Source organism: Diabrotica undecimpunctata, chromosome 3, assembly GCF_040954645.1.
Source record: "Diabrotica undecimpunctata isolate CICGRU chromosome 3, icDiaUnde3, whole genome shotgun sequence".
Taxonomy (NCBI): Eukaryota; Metazoa; Arthropoda; class Insecta; order Coleoptera; family Chrysomelidae; genus Diabrotica; species Diabrotica undecimpunctata.
In genome coordinates, this window is record NC_092805.1 from 37,306,590 (window position 1) to 37,328,960 (window position 22,371).

A 22,371-nucleotide genomic window follows, 5' to 3' on the forward strand; every position below is an offset into this window, starting at 1 on the left:
ATTTCGACCAGAGATCAGAAGATTCCATGTATCTTCTAGTGTGGCCTCATCTCCTAGAGTACGAGTAGGATATTTTAATCCTGGTAGGGTTATGACTATTATATTGTGAAGTTCGCACATTCTTTACAGGTTCATTTATCGACCACTTTTGTCGATCTTTCCCATAATAGTACTTAATTCCAATTTCATCCATATTCCCTTTGTCTAATTGTTCATCAACATTTTTTCCATTTAAAAAAGATTGTTTATTATCATCACTTTCACTTGAAGGTCGATATTCATGTTCTTCTTCGATTTCATATCCATCTTCTATATCCGACAAGTCAGATTCTTCCTCATTATACCTTCTTAAGACCATACTTTTAAAATTATTGTCTATTGAATTAACTATATTTGATGTACTAGGGACCAAATCCTTTTAAAATAACAGGTTTTACACAAAAATCTTTAATTTTATAACAATTACAAAACTTACCTTAACGGTGAGACGGAGTCACTGAGACTCTGATTTCTAATTTGAATATTCACAGTACTCTAGCTAAATACCCACTGAATAATAATAATTACCAATAGTGACTTGGAAGTACATGAGCGCGCGCAAAATTTAAGGCTATCGGAAAAAAGTAACAACTAAAGTCTGCGGGACCCTTAAGCTAGCGGGGACAAATGAGCGGAATCCAATTTAACCTACGTAATATTTTTTCACCCATTTTTTACTAATTTATTACCACCCTAATAATTTTTGACGATAAATTAAGCTTAATGGGAGCGATTCTGTTGGCTTAAGGTTCAAGCAAGCAGAAGTCGAAAAAAAAACCTTTTTGCCGATGGCATATTTTTTGCCAATTTTCACAACCAACCCACCCTTAAGGGGAGCGATTTTGCTGGCTTACTATTAAAACTAGTAGAATTCAAAAAAAAAAAATATTTATGATATGCCACAGTACTCTGCTAGGTTTTTATGAATTTATTACCACCATATAAATTTTTCACCCGGTAATTACCCATCGAGCAAAAAGAGAGGAAATGTAAAGTTAGTGGGGGCAAAAATATTGTTAGACAGGAAGTGCCATCTTGAGAGGCCACATTAAACAAGGAAAGAGAGACTCTTTCCTTGTTTAAGAAATTAAATTTAATTGGGCTATGTTATTGCTGATGTTATTGTTTGTCCCAACTGTCACATGAAAGATTATTTGTATTTTCTATTGAAGTTTTTTAACAATTGTTTCACAGTTTAGACTATTGTGTATATTTTATATTGTTATTATTTAATTAAATCTTTATTGTGTTCCAGTGTTAAAAAAAGTATTTTAAGTGTATTATGTATTAATATTATGTAATATAACAAATAAATAGATAAATTAGAACTCCTACACCACTGTATGATTATTGTGAAGGGTCATGAAATTTAAATTTGGCGCATTCGCATTTCGTGATATGTCCGCCATCAGAGGCCACTTTTTTGGTCTCCTTTTTATAACGATTAGATTCCCTATTTTGTCTTTTTGCTCTATGTAATTACCCCTTATGGAAATTCAATATTTCTGTTAGATTAAAATTTAAGGGAAAAAATTTTTTTTTTCAAATTCACTCTCCACTACTTATAACTATAATAAAAAAGTGTTTTTTAAATATTTAACAAATTTTAGCCACCCTGATAATATTGCACCCCTAAACCAATCTTATTTGGAAACGTACATAAAAATTATTTTTAAAATACCACAGTGTTCTGCGAACAGTGTTCAGTGAATTTATTACCACCCTAGTAATTTTTCACCCTCAACTAACTCATGTGGAAAGTCAACAATTCTTAGGTTAAAATTTAAGGTGATAAAAAATCTATTTTTACAATTTTACTGTACTCTATCAATCAATTATTTTGTTAGGCTACAATTTATGGCGATTTTTTTTTATATTCCACTGTACTCTACTTACAATGAAAATAAAAAAGTATTCTGATGAGTTTTTGCTACACTTTCATCACCCTGATAATTTTCCACCACTAAAGCAATTTTATTTGGAAACGTTCCCGCTAGCTAAATATTTGAGCCAGCAGAATTAAAAAAAATATATATTTTTCAAGTACCAAAGTGTTTTGATAGTTTTTACAAATTTATAACCACCCTATTAATTTTTCACTTCTTAACTACTCCTTGTGGGACGTCAATTCTAAGCTATTAAGCTGACGCTCGAAAATTAAGCTAGCTAATTCAAATAAAAATTTTGAAATACCTACCACATAATCATGCTCGATTTTTACGCCTTTCAACTAACCCGTGGTAACTTGGGTTAAAATAAAAAAAAGTAATTTTTAAATACCACTGTGTGCTACAAAGCTTTTCCAATTCATTTACCACCTTCACAATTGTTTACCCCTCTATATAGCTAATAATTCTGTTAGGTTGAATTATAAACTGACAAAACAAAATTATAAAAGGTATTTTTAATAATTACGTACTTTACGTTCTAATTTTGGGGGCGTAAAGTCGTACTTTTTCGTCCGATATAAAATAAATGCACGTTTTCGCATTTCAAGAGTAAAAAATCAACTATAGACGTGATCGTGAGTAGATAGATCTGGAGTGGTGTTTACTATTAAAAATCACTCAAAAACTATTGTACTCAGCATAAAACACACTCAAGGACAGTACAAAGGCGCTATATTTGCAATATATTATTGCCAAAGTTAAATAATAGTGAAGAGAGCGGCATCAATAAGAAATCCGATTATGACTGCAGCCCCCACTCCTTGATTGGCGGTACACTTCGCTCAGGTCTATAGATGTAATTTTAATCTTTTAACAATAGGTGCGCAAGGTGTCCCGACTCTCCTTTACAATGAGGTAATTAATGTAATAGACATAATAAATTTATTTCAATTTGAATAGTTCTTACCTGGTAATTATTCCATTGTATTTACTAAAACTCAACTTGATTTCAATTATTTTATATTCATAAAAGGGACTCACGATTCGATTTCTCTTAGCCATGAACTCACAACTATAATCACAGTCAATTTTTTAAAACAGTTAAAATTTATAATTTTTGAAATAAAGTTTTTTCATATTTTCAATATTTAAACATTTAAAAAATAAATATTAGTTAGAACAGAGTAACATTTCAGAATGTTTTTAATTAGTAAAGCTCGGATTATAGGCAAAATGCATTCTTTTGCATATTTTGCCTATTTTGCCTATTATAATTGTTTTTTGCACTTTTTGCATTATTCGTGCCTTTTTTAAAATTTCATGGTACTACCCATATTATTCTATTACTAAACCATTATACATATAATAAAATTTTGGGTCAATAATGAAATACCAATGGTTTGTTTATATAATAGATTTCTAGGAAAATGTACCTGATCGAGACTTGAGGGTTAACTATTTGGAAATCCCTAAGCTTTATTAGTTTATTATCAGTTGTACAGTCGGTTACTGTATCAGAGTTTAGTCACAAATTGCTATATCCTAGTTTAGTTTTGTTGCGTATAGCGAAAAGCAAAGAACACGTTTTAAAACGTTTTAGACATTTGTGTGAAAAGATGACATCTAAATTAAGGCTATGGATCGCACCTTATTCGGAACTTTCTCTAGCAGGACATGGAGCATTTTGTAAACCATGCGGCAAATTTTTTTTATTTTTTCTCTTTTTTTCTCGTCCCACAACATAACTAAATTCTAAAGCGGTTTTAGAATTCTAATTATTTTTTTTTAAATTCTCATATTTCAAGTAGAAAAAAGTACTTTATTGACCAGCATTGTGGAACCCCACTTCATAAACGTAATTTGGAAAAATTAAATTGCTCTAAATTAGCCCAAATATCTCTGCGGGATAGTTTAAGCAGTTCAAAAAAAAAGGAGAAAGACGCATTTAAATTTGATTTATGCCAGATGATGATTGCATCCAATATTCCTCTATATAAAGTTAATAACCTTAGTTTTAAATGCTTATTCGAAAAATATCTTAATAAATCCTTACCGGAAGAGAGTACATTGAGAAAACATACTGTGGAAAAATGTTATGTGGAATGTATTTCAAAAATTAAGCGGGAGTTAGAGGGCAATTTTTTGTAAATTATCGTATCGTGGATGAAACGACAGATGTATGCGGCAGGTATATAGCTAATTTAATGATTGGAATTTTGAACGAAAACTTTGCGAGAAAACCTTATTTAGTTGCCGTTAAAGAATTGGAAAAAACAAACAATTTTACAATAAGTCGGTTTATACAAGATAGTTTAACAAACCTCATTTTACCCAACGCTATACTAGTGAATAAAATAGTTTTAATGCTTTCAGATGCTGCGGCATATATATGTTAAAAGCTGCTGTTAATTTAAAAATTTTTTATCCTAATTTATTGCCCTTGTGTAGCCCACGGGGTAAATAGAATTGCTGAAGAAATAAGAAATCTGTTTCCGTTGGTAAATAATTTTATAAATTTTATGAAAAAAGTTTTTTTAAAGGCTCCATTGAGGGTGCAAATATATAAAGAAACTTCCCGGTGTCCCTTTGCCACCTAAAACAGTAATTACAAGGTAGGGAACCTGGCTTGAAACAGTTTTTTTTTACTTTGAACACTGCAATGAAATAGAATTAGTTATGTCAGAATTTGATGATGATATTTCCGAAGCCATTCGAGAAACAAAAAAAATATTAAACAATCGCAAATTAAAACAGGAACTCGCTTATATCAATGACAATTATAAATTAATAGTTACCACAATTACATTATTAGAAAAACAAGAGATAAATTTATGTAAGTCTGTAAAATTAATAGATAATTTAAAGACGAAAATTAAATCGGCACCTGGAAGTAACGATCAATTAATTTAAAAAAAATGAAATATGTTTTCGACAAGAATAAAGGTTTTTCGTTTTTATCTAATGTTGCTAAAGTTTTGAATGGGACATTTTCCGAGGAATTTCAAATTATGCCAGATTTCTTATCCGCTCTGAAATATGCTCCAATTACATCTGTCGATGTCGAACGTTTGTTTTCAATGTACAAATTTTAAGTGATCGAAGACATAGTTTTAAGACCGAAAATATCGAAAAACATTTAGTTGTTTCTATTAATGATAAAATTTTAAGTGGTTACAATGTTTAATTATTAATTTACAGTTATTTAGTTACTAGTTTATTTATACTAATGTTATGATTATGATGTGTAAATATACTTGCCTTAAGTTAATATTACGTTAATTCACTTTGTACAATAAATAATAAGTTATATTCCTTTAATTCCTTTATTGCCTATATTTTGCCTAAATGTTAATACTCCTGCCTTTTTTAATAAAAATCTTTGCCTATATAGGCGCCTTTTCCTTCATTTTTTGTTGCCTATAAATCCGAGCTTTATTAATTAGGGTAGTTAAGAAAACAATGACTAGGCTGTTAAAAATATAGTAAAAATCTAGCAGAGCACTTTTGTATTTCCAAAAAGATTTCACATTTAGCTAGCGTGAATGCGTATCTTGTTGAATGTTTCCCATTAAGTGTGGCTTAGTGGGTCAAAAATTGTGAGGGTGGATAAAATTCAGTAAAAACCTGGCAAGCAATTTATACTTTAAGTTACAAGAAGAGTTCAGTATTTGTCAAAATAGATTTTTTATCACCTTAAGTATAAACCCAACAGAATTATTGACTTCTCATAAGGAGTAGTTAACGGGTAAAAAATTACTAAGGTGGTAATAAATTCATAAAAACCTAGCAGAGCACTGTGGTATATCACAAATATTTTTTTTGGAATTCAATAGTTTTAACCGTAAGACAGCAAAATAAAATCGCTCCCCTTAAGGGTGGTTTGGTGGTGAAAAATTATTAGGGTGGTAATAAATTAGTGAAAAATGGGTGAAAAAATATGCCTTAGGCAAAAAGTTTTTTTTCTGAATTCTGCTAGCTTGAATCTTAAACCAACAAAAACGCTCCCATTAAGGGTGGTTTGGTGGTGAAAAATTATTAGGATGGTAATAAATTAGTAAAAATGGGTGAAAAAATATTACGTAGGTTAAATTGGATTCCGCTCATTTGTCACCGCTAGATTATGGGTCGTCTGCGTGACTTCAGGTTACCGGTTACGGATTAAGTTGTTATCAACACCCTTTATATTTTAATTAAAAAATGTCACAATAAAATACCTTTAGAATAGATACTACTGAACATCATGTTATTTTTAGTAATGTTACAACGTTTAGTAGACGTACAAATCGCTTACCCAAAAGTAGCCGCTGTTTGGTTTGGACCTAAACTTTATTTCTTAGTATCAAAACCGGAATACGTGGAAAAAGTATTAATGAATCAGTCAGCTTTGAATAAAGACCATCTCTATAAGTTCCTGAGTAATGTTATCGGAGAAGGTCTGCTGTCTGGTAGAGGTATGTTATTATGTTCCCTCGGGCTATACACTTTTTGAAAACATTCGTTTTTAGCTAGAATATGGAAAAAACATCGCAAAGCTATAATGCCAGCTTTTAATCAAAAAATACTCGATGCTTATCAGGATGTATTCTGGAATAAAGCCGAAATACTTGTGAATGTGCTTGAAAGAGAAGTTGGAACTAAAAATATAGAGCTATTTCATTTTCTATCTTGCTGCACTTTGGATATAATATGTGGTAAGTATAGCTGATTTGTGTTCACATTAGGTATTATAATATTTTTTTTATTTATATTTTAGAAACAGCTCTTGGAATAAATATGAATACTCAAACGACAAACGAAACGGAATTTGCCAGAGCTTTAGATAAGTAAGTTCTGTTTTAAGTTGCGTTCTAAAATCTTTGTTATGATTGTAAAAAATTGTTATTGTTCTGAAGCTATTTTCTTGTGGCATGTTAAAGTACTTACTATTTAAATGGGAATAAGTCACAATTAAATGTTAAAGTAAGTTTATTGACGTTTCAATTTCTACTTCGGAAATCGTTCTCAAAACACAAACATTAGTAAATTAAACAATTTTGTTTTTTTGTTACTTGGTGAAAAATTTGTCAAATAATTTAATTTTATCTGGCTCATTTACATTGACAATTCAGACACATATTATACATTTTAAAGTAGATGACTTTAAAATGGTATTTGCCAATATTGCCGAGTTGCGTTCCTAGGACGACTTTACTTGTAAAATAGTTCATTCGATTACTAGTTCAGGAAATGAAGCTCGAAAAAGCTCTTCTTTTCTCTTTTTACCATCCGTTTCTTTTAGGACTATACTTGAATCATTCCATTGAGTCCTATGTTCATTATCCCATTTGAATATTTGAGATCTATCAATAAATTCTCTATTTTTAATATAAGATTGATGTCCACTCATTCTAATATTTAATGGCCTTAATGTTTCACCCAAATAAAACTGATCGCATTCACGAGGTATTTTATAATTGCAATTATTTGTCCTTTCTTATTCATTGTTAGGTTTGGTTTTAGACAAAATAGATCTCAATGTGTTTGTTATTTTGAATGTTATTGGAATGTTGAATTTATTTCCTATCCTTTTAAGTTTTTCTGATAATCCTTTTATGTATTGTATTGTTATTTTCCTCGTATTATTACTTGTGTATGCTGTAGGATCTCGTTCTAAGTTGTTCTGTTCTATTCGGTCGATTGTTGAAAATTTCTTATTTATAAACGATAAAGGATAATTATTTTTTAATAAAACAGATGTTAACAAATGTTTTTCCTCCAAAAACGAATTTTCGTTGGAACAAGTAACTTTGGCTTTATCATATAAGGATTTAATGATCCCCTTTTTAATATTTATATTGTAATTTGATTTTAAATTTAAATATCTGTTGGTGTGTGTTGGTTTTCTATAAACCTGAGTCTCATATCCAGTATCGTTCTTAGAGATTAAAACATACAGGAAAGGTAGTGTGTTATTATATTTATTTTCCATGGTAAATGTTATTGTCTCTTCTTTATCGTTTATATCATTTAGGAATGTGTCCAACAATCCATGTGTGATCCATGAGGCCATATTGAGAATACATCATCTATATATCTACACCATACTGTGGATTTTAAATTTTGTTTAGAAATAATAATTGTTTCAAAATCTTCCCTAAATATATCGGCTAATATTGGAGATAAACTAGAACCCACTGCTAGACCAAAATATTGTTTGCTAAAATTGTATGAAAACAAAATTAAAGATCTAATAATAAACGGACCACATACAAAATAAACAAAGGCTCCAACAAAGCCTTTGGAAAACAGAATATATAAAATCACCTCATTTTTATGGAGTACCGAAAGTTCATAAAACGAATATATCAGTTAGACCCATTTGTAATACCATGAATTCTCCTTGTAGTACTCTATCAAAATTTTTAATAAATATTATACAACCGTTTGCAAATAAAAATGACACTTTTAAAAAAAGGACACAAGATTTTTTAAATAAATTATCCAATATTCAATTTAATTCAAATAATACTTTGGTAAGTTTTGACATAAATAGTTTATTTACGAATGTGCCATGAGATAAGACTTTGAGGAACTCCGTGAGTCTGAATACAGATTCTAAAAAACTTTTCATTTACAGATACTTTAAAGGTTCTGGGTTGCAAGAACTTTTCTATAAAGCGAAAAATATTTCCATTTAAGTTGCAAGGACGTAATTTATTAAATATGAATTTTATAGAAATTGTGTCATAGGCATTTTCAATGTCAAAAATAGCTGTGACTATTTCTTGTTAGTCGTTCAGTGCTGTTGAAATGTGGGTTTGTAGAAGAGCAAGGTTGTCCCGAGTGGATCGATTACGTCGAAACCCGGATAAAAATTTTGGAATTTGATTGTACTTTTGCAAAAGTCAAAAAACCATAGAAGTATTTTATTAGTCATTTTATAAGAAGTTTATAGGTAGTGTTAGTAAAAGAAATAGAGGCTAGAGAAATAAATAACACTTTGGTAATGAGGAGAGTTAATCCTTTTTCATTATTGGAATAATAGTAGAATCACACCATCTTACTAAAAATTGTTGTGAGTTTTATACAAGATAATAAAAATCCAGTAGTTTGCAAAGAGGGACATTGGATAGCATTTTTTAAGAAAATGTACGGGATGTTATAAGAGCCTGCTGCATTGCTTCTACAGGAGGAAAAGACTAATTTTCGTTCGTAGGGGGTAAAAGGTTTATTGACGTGTGTACTGTCAAGAGGATCAGTAGATTTAGTTATGATATAAGAAACAAGAGAAGAGTTGGACTCAAAATAGTGATACTTATTTTTAAATTTTTGTTCAAAGAGAAGTGCGAAAGGGTTAGAAATCCATTGGCTATCACAGATAACTCTGTCATCTATGATAAGTTTAGAAACCTTATTACTAGATTTGCGACCCTGTAAATGTTTTATTTTGTTCCAGAACTGACTTGCGCATGTGTGAATTGTTAAGAATAAGACATAATTTTGCCAAGAGGTTTTTGACTTTGTTTAATAATATATCTGGCTTTGTCTTTAAGTTTTTTGTGAATTATAAGATTGGCAGGAGTATTGTTGGGGCGCATTTTGTTAAGAGCGGATCTAAATTTTCGGATAGAGCTTCTTCGCATGCCTAATTCCACCAAGGGACAATACTTGTCAGCCGTTAAAGTAATACAGTCAGTTATTTATTTAAGGGCGATGTTTGTATCTGAATCAAAAGTTTAAATAGACTAATATATTTTGAATTTTAGATTAATGGAAATTACGAGTGTAAGGACTCTTCATTTCTGGCATCAATTGCAATTTACTTGGAAATTATATCCGATAAGCAGAGAGTTTGACAAATCTTTAAAAATATTTGACGATTTCGTATCTACTGTAAGTATTTTTAATCTAAAACGGCACTAATTATAATAACACATAATCTTGTAGGTAATATCAAATAAGCTAAGAGACTATTCGAGTAAATCTATCAGAAGAAATTCGTGCTTTGAAGATGCTGTCGCCCCGATTGTCAAAGGTAATAGGGTAATAGAATACTATTGTACAGGCTAGGTTTAATATAAGTGGGCGCTTTACTACTCTTTTATTTGCCTTAAGAGTCTGTTGTTTGTTGTTAAGAGGTCTGTTGTGGCCCATCACTAAGTTAGTTGTTCTTTTAATCCAACCTTTTTTACTAAATATATAATGGTTTTGCTCTGAATTTATCGTAGGTCTCTCAACAGGGCACTATCGCCTCAAGGGTCATATAAATATAATCGGACTGATAGAAAGTGCTAATTGCAGATTTTGTCAGGCTAAAGATGATACATCGAAATTTTGATAGAGCTCAATACATTTAAACATTGTCAACTTAAACTACAGAAGTCTTAGTGAACTATTCACACTATTATACTCACATTCAGAACGCCAAGTGCTAAAAATAGACAAAACTAGTGGTAGCGGTTACCAAGCTAATTATATGATTCCAAATGATACTACAAACCACAATCAACCCTACTCTCAAAGTAGGTATACCCTGCAGTTTTAAATATATCCTGGTAACGTGATTCAAAATTTGAACGATCCAAACCTACATATACAATACGGATTACAACAACAAATGCAACTGTCGTTTCTTCTCCCTCTTGTCGTTCTCCATTTTTTTCCAATATTCCGAACAATTTTTCTCCTTTCGCGTCTATCTTCAGCTGCTCTGAGGGCTTCGCAGAATAAGTTCCCAGCTGAATTCTTAATTTGGTCGGACCATCTAGTTGGTGATCGTCTTCTTAATCTTCTCCCCGGAACGTTTCCAGAAACAATTAATCTCTCCAAACTATCGTCACCTCTGCAAACCACGTGACCCAAAAATTGCAGAATACATTGCAGACATTTTGTGGACAGCCTTTTTTTAATCTCGAGTTGGTATAGAATGAAAACGTTTGTCCTATGTCCAAGGTATGCGCAGGATTTGAGAAGTGGTGCTGGAACCACTTCTCAAAAGCATTAATTTTTTGGCGCTTGCATCCGCGAAGAGTCCAAGTCTCTACCCCGTATAGAAATATTGAAGATACAAGGCATTTCATCAATTATCCTATATTCACTATAGCCTACGTTCACTGCTGAACGTAGACCGCCCGTAAAATTTTCCACCTATATCTATCTTGAGCTTCTTGCATCCAGTTTGTGGTGATGCGCTTGATATCATCCGTCCATCTAGTCGGTGGTCGTCCTCTGCTTCGATATGCCTCTTGCCTTGGTCGCCATTTCAGAATCTTTCTGGTCCATCTATTACCCGTTAATCTGAAAATATGTCCGGCCCAAGTCCATTTAGCCATGGCTATTTTTTCAACTGCATCTGTGACTCCTGCTCTTCTTATTTCTAGGTTTGGTACTTTATCTCTGATGGTAATACCTAATATTGTTCTTTCCATAGCGCGTTGTATAACTCTTATTTTATGTATTGTTCTTTTTGTCAGAGTCAGTGTTTCTGCACCATATGTAAGAACCGGTAAAACGCACTGGTTAAATACCTTCCTTTTTAAACAAACTGGGATAACAGACTTAAAAATGTTATTCAATCTACCAAAGGCAGCCCATGTGAGACCTATCCTTCTTTGTATTTCAGTTGTCTGATTTATCTCGGCCTAAGCGGATCTCATGCCTTAGATATTTGTAAGCTATTACTTGGTCGATGCTATGGCTCTCAATCAGAATCTTACCGCTGACTACAAGGGTGGTCATAAATTTTGTCTTTGAGGTGTTAATTTTAAGACCAATTGTTTTTGACACTTTATAGAGCATGTGTAGAATTTTTGTAGCTTTATCAACTCTATCAGATATTAAAACGATGTCATCGGCAAATCTTAGGTGGTTCCGATCTTCCCCATTTATATTAATTCCGATGTTATCCTCTCATTCCGTTTGCTAGAACAGATATTCAAGAACAGCTGTAAACAATTAAGGGGAGATAGTATTACCCTGTCTAATTCCACGTTCTATTCGAAACTTCTTGGTATCTTCATGAAGGCGGACACAAGCTGTATCAGATTCGTAAATACTTTTAATCAAGGCGATATATCGGTAGTCAATGCGGCAATCAGCCAATGCTCGAAGCATTTTATGATAATCTGTAGCCTTTTCATAATCTACGAATATAAGAAAGATAGGCTTGTTGTACACTTTTCTATTAGCGTTTTTATAACTTATAGATGATCATTTGTTCCGTATCTGGAGCGGAGCCCAGCCTGTTTACAAGGTTGGTAACTATCCAGTTTGGTGACAAGCCGTTTTGTTATTATCTTAATGAATAGTTTGTATGTATGGGAGAGCAAACTAATAGGTCTGTAGTTCTTTAGGTCTGAAATGTCACCTTTTTGTGCATTATGGTTATTATTGTATTATGCCACTGGGAGGGGGTTACCCCTCTTATCAAACAAGTATTGAACCTCTTTTTCAACACATTTACTAACGTTTTCTTTCCTTCTTTGATTTATTCAATGACTATCCCATCTTCTCCAGGTGATTTATTGTTTTTCATCTCCGAGTGAGCTGATTTTATTTCCTCTGTTGTGATATCTGGGATTCTGAGCCTACATTTTGAACTTTTGTAATTTGATTTTGATCTGGGTCTGGAAGTTCTTCTTGCTTATACAATTCTGAGTAAAAATCTTTTTTAATAAGCAATTTTTAAAATATCTTCCTTATTTGTTGTAGTTTCTCTATTTGTATTTACAAGTTTACAAATATTTTTCGATCCTTCAGTCATTTGTCGGCGCAAAACCTTTAAACTTTTATTTTTATCAAAGGCTTGAGTTATGTATTCAGTGTTGTAATTTATGACATCTTTTCGAATGGATTTTGTGATGTCTTTGTTTAACTGTCTAAGTGTTATAGAATTATCTGTGTATTTGTCTTTCAATTCTCTTCTTTTGTTTATAAGATCTTTAGTAGCTTGAGTGAGTTTATCCATCTTGTTTTTTTCCTTTTTCCTTATATTTTCTATGAGCGTTTCAAATCCCACTATTTATTCGCATGTTTGTCACCTCTATATCTAATGCATTTTCATTTAGATGTTCTACTTCTTTCAGTTCTGAAGTTATGAGATTCTGATAAGCTACTCTATCTTCTATCGATTTCCATTTATTAGAATGCCTCTCTGTTATTATTGCTGTCCTCTCTCGTCTAATGTTGATCATTATTTTTGCTTTTACCAGGCATTTACCAGTCTCATATTGATATTTTGAGAGATATATCTATCTTTCCAAACTTTAGTTAGGCGACTCATTGCATTTTTTGCCATACCAATACGACTCTGAACTCCGCCTATGGCCCGGGTAAAAGAGGAAGGTTGGGCAGTGGACTGACAACCCACTCTCGGAAAACACACACTGTTACCAAACCTGAACATTTGCCTCGAAATACAGGACGAAACTTTCGGAAACGACTCAAGCTATAAAACATGGACTATATATTTGAAAACTGGAATGTGAGGACACTAAATAAACCAGGAGCTCAAACCGCACTTCTGCAAGAACTAAAAAGATATAAGCTCATGATTACTGCTCTTTAGGAGATAAGATAGCTGGGGAGAGGTCTCAGGGACACTAAAACTCTTACAGACTTACAGTAACTTACAACAGGGGTTTTAATCAAATATACAAAATTTTGTAATATAAAGAAGTACAGTAACCTTTTCTTTCTGATTATGCTTAAAAAACAAGCAGAAAAAATCTATGAAAATGTTAACCAATATTATCTTTGTAAAAACCATCCAAAACTGTGGCTTAGTACAATATTATGCAACATGAATAAGCACAAAAAATAGTTTTACCATTGATTTTTCCTTATACCAAATAAAATATGTTGCCACATTAAAATTAAAATTTTAATTTTAGGTTCACCTGGCGAAGCTTTTGCATTTTTAGATCTTATTTTGGAAAATACTAAATTCTCTGAGCAAGAACTGCTAGATGAAGTCAAAACATTTTTGGCTGCAGTAAGTAATATTTATTTATAGTACTGACAATTTATATGTAACATAAGTGTGATACACACCTTAACCCTTAACGAACACTGTGGGATCATACAGCAGCCCCTGAACATCGGCCAATCCAAGTTTTCTTTATAGACTCCATCGTTTTCGCTTCGCTTTCTGTATCGGTATTATTTGGGTTAAGATATTGTTCAAATCATCCTTTGTTTAATACAAAATATGGTATTCAAAAGATTTAAAAAAAAATGTTGTTTTCCATATATGCGAATTTTTATTTTCAGAAAATTAAATAATGAATCGTACGCAGTGAAAGTACTTCAGAAAAAGAACTCGTTTGTGACTTACGGTATTTAACATAATACAACCTTTTAACTTATTTATTTACTATTATTTCAAGGTCGTTGACATCTTAGGAAATGTACCTAATACCTGCAAGATACCTATTTCTCGCTTAAATGGATGTAGGTATAGAACAGGGAAGCAAGCATCATCAAGTAACAACTGAGAAAATCAACAAAATTGCTTGTCATGAGTTAGAATCGATTATTTTGAACAACGGTTATTTTAAGATATTGTAGGTTACGTCCAATATTAGTATAGGTAATTTATACTTTTGTTGTCTGAAAGTAGTTTAAAAAATATTATTTATACGAGTAAAATAAATATGCTACTTGGTTCCTTTTTAAAAAATTAAATTTCAATATTTTTTATACAATTTTAAAAAGACCCAGTCACTTAATTCCATATGTATTAATAGGAATATTTTTTTTCTAAAGAAACATACAGTATTTCTATTGATAAAGTTGCAACGATTGGGTTTCAGGGATCACAAGACAATGTCAAGTCACCAAATAAAACAGGTTTATTTTCTAACAAAGTAATGTGGTTCCTTATACAAAAATGTAAAAACAATATTTAATGTTACAAACAAGTATCAATAAAGGTAAAAGAAAATAAAAAAATGGTAAAATTATTCTTTTTGATAGAACTTGTTAACAAAATCTGCCTCATTATTCAGTTTTAGTTTCAAACTCAAAATCAACGTCACCCTCATAACTATCTACATCATCTATAATAACGTCATTAGTAGACTTAGGCAAATATGCAAATGGCATATTTTGCATATAATGCATAAAAAATGCAAAATTGTCAAATTTTGCATATTTTTATAAAAGTGATCATAAAGTGCATATAATTTGAAAATTTGGTGTAAACTATATATTTTTATTTTCAAACTTACAGATAGCATGAAAATGCCAATATTAAATTTTGTTTTATAATCACTTGGTATTCAAATTCTTGGCATAGTAACTAATAAAAGACAGCGGCTTATAGTTTTGTCACGTTTCGTCACTAGGTAAAATTTTTTATTTTGACGGTCAGTTTCACATGGTATCACTTTTGTTGTTAAATTGGAGGCGTAAACAACGTGTATTTCTAATTGTGAATAATTATTGTGCTTTGAAAATGCAGAAAACAAGCAATGTTTCAACTTGGATAAAACCTTACAAAGAGCTATCTATGGATATGGATAAAGTTTATTGCTCATGTTGTGGCAAAACCGTAAGTACATACGTATTATTTTTTATTTTATTTTAAAAATTTACACGGTGGTACAAACAAAGATTTTAAAATTGGAGATTATGTTTAAGAAAAGTGCTGACACAAGGCTAGTTCGCAATAAATTGATGTATTTTTTCTTTTTTCAAGCATTTTTTAAACTCCTTGCGATAAAAAATAGGATACCTATTTAAAATTAAAATCATTCAATAGTCTACTGAAAGGACGCTAACATTTTTTTTTCTAATAATAGCATAGTTTGCTTTAATTTTGCTAAAAACAAAAACATATCATATATTGGACTTAATTAATTAAGTGCTTTTAATTTATGCTCACAGTATTTTTTCTGTAAATGTAAACAGAAAAGACCAAGAGCCTCTTGTAAATATTTGGGGGTTCTTCCTTCTTGCACAGTCATTTCTTGACATTTTCAAGATTACTACACCGATTTTTATTTGATTTAATTTAAATATTTTAATTTTTATCCAAAAACGGTTCATTTTTAGTTTATCTCTACAATCTTAGATTTTAAAAATGGGTACAACTATAGAATATTTATATTCTTTTTTAGATTTCATCTGAAAAATAATTTCAAATAGATCAGCATGTCAGAACCACGAAACATTTAGATAAAAAAGTGAAAACCACATCCGGTGAAAATATCAACCTTCAGTGTCCAAGTGCTTTTAGTCAAGTTCCAAAAAACAAACCGAACAAGAAACTTTTAACGAAGACTTGTGTCGTGCATTAGTATCTTCTAATACACCGCTTTCAAAATTATCTAATGAAAACTTTAGTTCTTTTTTAAAAAAATATTGCAAACAAAACATTCCCAGTGAACGAACTCTAAAGAGAAATAATGTCAATTTGTTGTACACCTCAGTTATCCACAACATAAAAGCAGAAATAGGTAATAATTACTTTTACATATGTGTGGACGAGACCACTGACTCGTCAGAAAGATACATTGTGCACTTATTGATTGGTGTACTTAGCGATGAAACCTTTCCAAAATCGTATTTAATTTACTGTAAGCAAGTGGAAAAAACCAACGCTCTAACAATATCACGGTTTCTACAAGAAGCATTAGCAAACTTTTTTCTTGCTGCTGCTGTGTCTAATGATAAATTATTGCTTATTTTATCTGATGCCGCACCATATATGGTGAAAGCAGGACAAAATTTAAAAATATTTTACTACTACTTCTATCGGTTTACAGCGTTCTCCGACGCCTTCCGACTCCTAACCGCCATTCTTCTCTATTCAGCCATAGGCCTGGAGGGATTTCTCTTTCCTCTAGTTCTTTTTCAATTCCCTCTCTCCAGCCTTTTCTCGGCCTTCCTCTTTTCCTTCTCCCTTGTGGTGTCCACGTCAAAATCTGTTTTGGAATCCTGTCATCTGGCATTCTCTGTACATGGCCGTACCATATTAACTGTTTTGTTTCTATGTCATCAACTATTGTATGCTTGACTCCCATCATTTCACGTATTCTCTCATTTGGTATCCGATCTCTTCTTGATTTTCCTGCTGCTCTTCTCCAGAAGTCCATTTCTGTTGCTAGTAACAGTTTCTCTGTTCTTTGTTTCATTTGCCAAACTTCGCTGCCATATGTGATTACACTTTTAAGTATGGTATTGTATATGAGTTGTTTGTTCGCTTTTGATATTGTTTGGTCCCACAGAATTCCGTTCATCATGGATATGGCTTTTCTACCCTCTAAAAATATTTTATCCAACCTTAATACATGTCACTTGTTTAGCGCATGGAATAAACAAAGTTGAAGAGGAAGTAAGAAAAAAATTTCCACTAGTTAACAGTTTAATAGCGAGCCTCAAAAAGGTATTTCTGAAATCACCTGTAAGAATACAATGTTACAGAGATATGCTTTCTGCCACTGCCACCGCAACAAATTTTAACACGTTGGGGAACATGGTTGGAAGCAACTAATTTCTATGCTGATCATTTTGGTGATTTTAAAAAATAAATTAACCTTTTAACGGATGTTTGTTGCCAATCTTTATTGGAAAGTAAGCAAGCCTTCCAAAATAACATCCTCGAACAGCAACTGTTATTCATAAAATCAAATTATAGTTTTGTCCAGAAAACTATAACTCAATTAGAATCCTCCAAATTATCATTGTTAGAGAGTACAGTTTTAATAAAAGAATTTGAGTTATTGTGTCAAAACGTTAATAGGTACTATTGGAAAGGTTTTTCAAAAATTTAAAGTAACCATGGAAAAAATAGTGGTTAACAGGTTCTTTCTGAAGTGGTTCAAGTACTAGCTGGGACATTTTCCGAACCACTTAATTTAGAACCATCTATTATAGTAATTTTGAAAAATGCCCCAGTCGAAAGTAGTTTTTCTATTTACAAATATATGTATTCAGATAGAAGACATAAGTTTTTATTAGAAAATTTTGAACATCATTTGATAATCTCTTGTTACCACAATTCAAAATAATATTTATATGTCAAAATAATTGTATATGTTATGTATTTATAATATTGTAAGGATTTTTGTAAATAAAAAAATATTGTAAATATTTTTTATCAGATGCATATTTTCTGGATAAATATGCATATTTTGCATAAAATACTGCATATTTTTGCATAAAATACTGCATATTTTTGCATAAAATACTGCATATTTATGCGCATATTTCATACTTTTTTATTTGCATATTTGCCCAAGTCTAGTCATTAGCAAGCAATGATGTAAAAAAGTTTTGCTCGTTTTCAAGAATCAAATGCATTATAGGTTTAATATCATTTAACTTGGGCGCAGAAATTGGTTTTCCAGTCGGCCATGAAAGCTCCAAGTCAGTTGTTAATGACAGCTGTGGTTTACCTTTAACTTTTGGTTTTAAATCAACTTCCATAAACTGTTCATTATCATTATGTGAGAATTTAAAAAATAAACTAAATGGACGTTCCTTCTCGATTTTAATTTTTCAAACCAACAACCAGTTTACTTTTTGTCCTATAATATCAGTTTTTCTGTTGACAATCATTTTTTCTAGAGTACTTGAACTTCAGAAGTCACTGGTAGTCGTCAGGGTGTTTACTGTTATTGCCTTTTTTTCCTGCAGCTTCTCATAATATTTGCATAATCTTCTGGTTCATACAATCTTTGCTGAAATTTTATGGCGTTTTCTATATCGCTAAAATAAGCGTCTTTGTGCAGAAAACTGTAGCCCGATTCCAAAAAATTTATTATCTTGTTTAATGTAGGGTGATTATGTAAGGCATGCTTCAGCAAGAAACATTATTTTAATGTTGCGGTTTTGGCCGCCACATGAATCGCACCAAAAACGAATTTCTTTGATCTCAGGGTCTAGATGGAGATCTATAAACATTTTTAAACAATATCCAACCTCCTGCGATCCTCGTCCGGTGACAACTTCTGGCCAAATAAAACAGTGATAACGTTTTCTCAAGATCAAATGTTATCGTTTCTACAAGTTGATTAGATTTTTTTTTGATTAAAATCTTTTTAATTTGCTTTCTAGCTTATTCGGCTGCTTCTAAGTGTTCATAATATTGTTGGTTAAAATTTTTTATACCACTAACGATATTTGAAGCCGCGGATTTTGCAGAAAAAGCATCACATTTATTATATGTATCCTTTTTTACGTGTAATGTTAAACTCGGTGTAGAAAATACGTATATAATATGAGAAGCTTACAGGACTATTGTTTTCTGATTTATAAAGGTTATACATTTTTTCAAGTGTCATGTCAGTAGGTAAATATTTTCTCTCTGTTTGAGTTCGTCGGTAATGAGATTAATACCTTGGAATTTTGTTAATATGTGACATAACCTCTTCCTTTTTCATTTCAGATAACCTTTTATGATGTTGATGCTTATCGCGGTTATCTTTTAAGTCTAATACTCTTGATTTTTTAAGTGCTGTATTTACGCGTTTAGTGGATATTCCTAGGGTTTTTACGAACATATCGCGGCACACCGTAAACTTATTCATCGTATATGTTCTTGAATGCAATCTTAGACGACTACCTTGAATATGGTTTCTTCGTTTTTTAACTGCATTTTTTTGAACCAAGACGATAATAAGTGATGTTTGACGATCATAACTACCAACATTCCAGTATTTCTAAAAAATTTCTCTGCGGATGTCACTATTAATTTTTGTGTAACAATTTTTTTTTTCAGTTACATCGATAGTCAATAAACTGTTTAGAATCTCAATGTAACCCTCTTTTAGAAATATATGCTTTATTGGTGTCTCTCCGAATTTCTTCTGTTTGTCCAATGTACCGTTTTCTTCCTTTTCTTGGTCTTCCTTTCCAATGCTCTTTCTGGTTTACTTGTTGAGGATAGTTTGTTGTTAGAATCGTGTCCCGTATTTGCACTGCTGTCCGATGAATCATCGGTACTTTCTGGATATAAGGCTTCATCATTTTGAAAATCAGGATCTGCAATATTGTTGTCAAAGTCACTCTCCTCAGAGAACTCGGTGTTCCGGCCTTCCATAGTTGTATTATGAGCCTTAGCTGTACTATTGTCCTCACTTGCACCTTTTTGCTTACCATTTGAATAACTATCTTTGTTGTTACCTAAGCTATGATTATCCTAAAACAAATTTATAATAGGTAAGAGTCGTATTTATACGGTAACCAGTATTTTTTCAAACTGACTATAAAAAAGTGTATCTAAATATATTTGGATTTATTACAAAACACCAAAGTAATTATGTCTGACCACTTAATTTGTGTTCATCGAATAAGATGATTAGGACTATTATCATGCAAATCCTACTTCAAAAAACATCCTAGAAAAATATGAAAACATCTAGGTTTTGGTTTAGTCCCCACTTCCATCCGAAACGCATTGTACTGTGCACTGTATAATTCCACTTACAATAGAACCATTTAGCCTTTACGTGAATTTGACTCCGGCTTCGCGCAGCTCCATGGTCAGGAGTGGTCATTTACCTATGTGCACATCACTTCGGATTCCATAAATATCATATTTCTGAACGAAGAACCAATAAGAAAAGAATCCATATTATTTCTATTAGACGTTTTAGATCATGGAACCAAACAACAATAAAAAGCACCAAACCCCCACATTTCACTTAACTTCATTATTGAAAAAGGAACCAAGTAACAGATTTGAGGTTATAAAATACATTATAAAAATGTAATAATTTGTAAACTTACCTGCTGTTTATTATGTGCATTGGATGGTTCTGACAATACTTCAGAGGCTTTTTAAAGATTTAATATTTGTTTTTCATGCGATATTCTTATAAACTTTCAGATTATTTTGAAATCACTAAAGCGTGGTCTAAAAACTGTGGTTTTTTGTTCTAAAATTACTATTTCGCGAATCTGTACGAGAACATAGACCTTTCGTCAATAGATGACGCTAGGGGTATTATTTAAGATTTATATTCTGGAGCTGGGTGCAGGGGTATTGTGTAAATCTATTTAACGACAGAAACTAATATTTCAAAATTTGGCAGTTGGTTCCCTGTTCTATATCTACATCCAAATAATGCGCCATTTGCTATTATCTAAAGATTTTGTATTGAAGCTTAAATTTTTAAATAAATTCCTATTTTTACTTAAGTAAGTACTATCTTTTTTTATTTTCCAAAAAGTAATTAATTTAATTGAGAAAAATTATTTGTAATGTTTTTCTAAAATGTACTGAAATATAGCACAATTTTTAAAAAATCAATAATTTTCAATAAAAAAAAAAAAAACATTTAATCTTTTAACTGAACTGGTATTATGTATTTTAATACAGCTTTAAGGTGCTGAATGCCGAGGATTTTAACTAAATTACGTAGTTTACAGTAGAAATTAACTACAAAACACAAGGTTTAACAATTCTATTTTATTTTTTTATGCTATGTTCGGACTATCAGTAATTTGTTTACTTGTAAACTAAAATTTAATTAGGTACTTTTACTTACTTGACAATAATTATTATAATTAATGTTCAAAGTGACCTTCACCTGCACGAACACATGCATTGATACAACGAATCCAATTATTAGTAATGTCATAGTTAATTAAATTATGTCTGCACTATCAAAAATTCGTTCCCGTAATTCAGCTTCTGTTTCTATTTCATCTAGTTTATCATAAACTAACGATTTCAGATGTCACCAAAAATAAAAATCCAGTACATTGCATATGAACTTCGTGGTGGCAATAAAATGGGTCAATTCATACCAATTCAACGACAAGGATAAGCAAGGAGATTTTTAACAATTCTGGTAACATGTGCTGGAGCTGTGTCTTGAAGAAACCACATTTCACGGCGTATTTGCAAAGGCACGTCTTCAAGAAATACCGGAAAAACATTTTGTAAAAAATTATAGTAGTCCTGACCATTTAATGATCTGGGTAATTCATATGGTCCTCCATTCATATTAAACTCCCGCGCTAACGTTCGGAGGTAGAAATATTTTATTTGGAGTAGGCTCTTGTGTTTTCGGTTAGTAATCCAATTACATTGGCATTTTGCCGTTTAATTTAATACTTTCAAGTATGTTTTCTTCAATGTGGACCCAACCACTGTTTGGTTTAGCAGTTGGTTTAGCAAGTAATCCAAAAGTTCTTGAAAATGGACTGATTAGTCCAAAAACGTTCTAAACTTTATTATAATTTATTTGAGTTTTTTAATTTAACTTTTTAATGAAATTTACCACTTAAAACAGAAGTTTTTCGAAGGATGTTCGAGTTTTTAACTAATATGGTATACAGTCAACTTCCGGACATTATCCATTTTTAAAAATAACTACTTATACCAGTGGAGGCTCCTGGCTTTAGAGACAAGGTCGGCAAGGTCTTTTTTGTCTCCTCAGATAGGTATACCGTCTAATAAAAACGCTTCAATCATCATAGGAAATTTTTTTTTTGTTTTTTTTTTGTTTTT

The 22,371-nt window shown here is 31.5% G+C and overlaps 1 protein-coding gene across 1 annotated transcript in view; it reads left to right on the forward strand.

Annotated features, from left to right (window-relative positions):
• The window catches only part of LOC140436698 (cytochrome P450 4C1-like), a 62,424-nt gene that overhangs the window by 14,280 nt on the left and 25,773 nt on the right, over nucleotides 1-22,371 (forward strand). Inside the window, exons 3-8 of the mRNA XM_072525739.1 lie at nucleotides 6,182-6,379; nucleotides 6,434-6,619; nucleotides 6,682-6,751; nucleotides 9,674-9,800; nucleotides 9,855-9,942; nucleotides 13,799-13,899. Of these exons, the coding sequence (XP_072381840.1) occupies nucleotides 6,182-6,379; nucleotides 6,434-6,619; nucleotides 6,682-6,751; nucleotides 9,674-9,800; nucleotides 9,855-9,942; nucleotides 13,799-13,899 (770 nt within the window). The remainder of the gene's footprint in view (nucleotides 1-6,181; nucleotides 6,380-6,433; nucleotides 6,620-6,681; nucleotides 6,752-9,673; nucleotides 9,801-9,854; nucleotides 9,943-13,798; nucleotides 13,900-22,371) is intronic.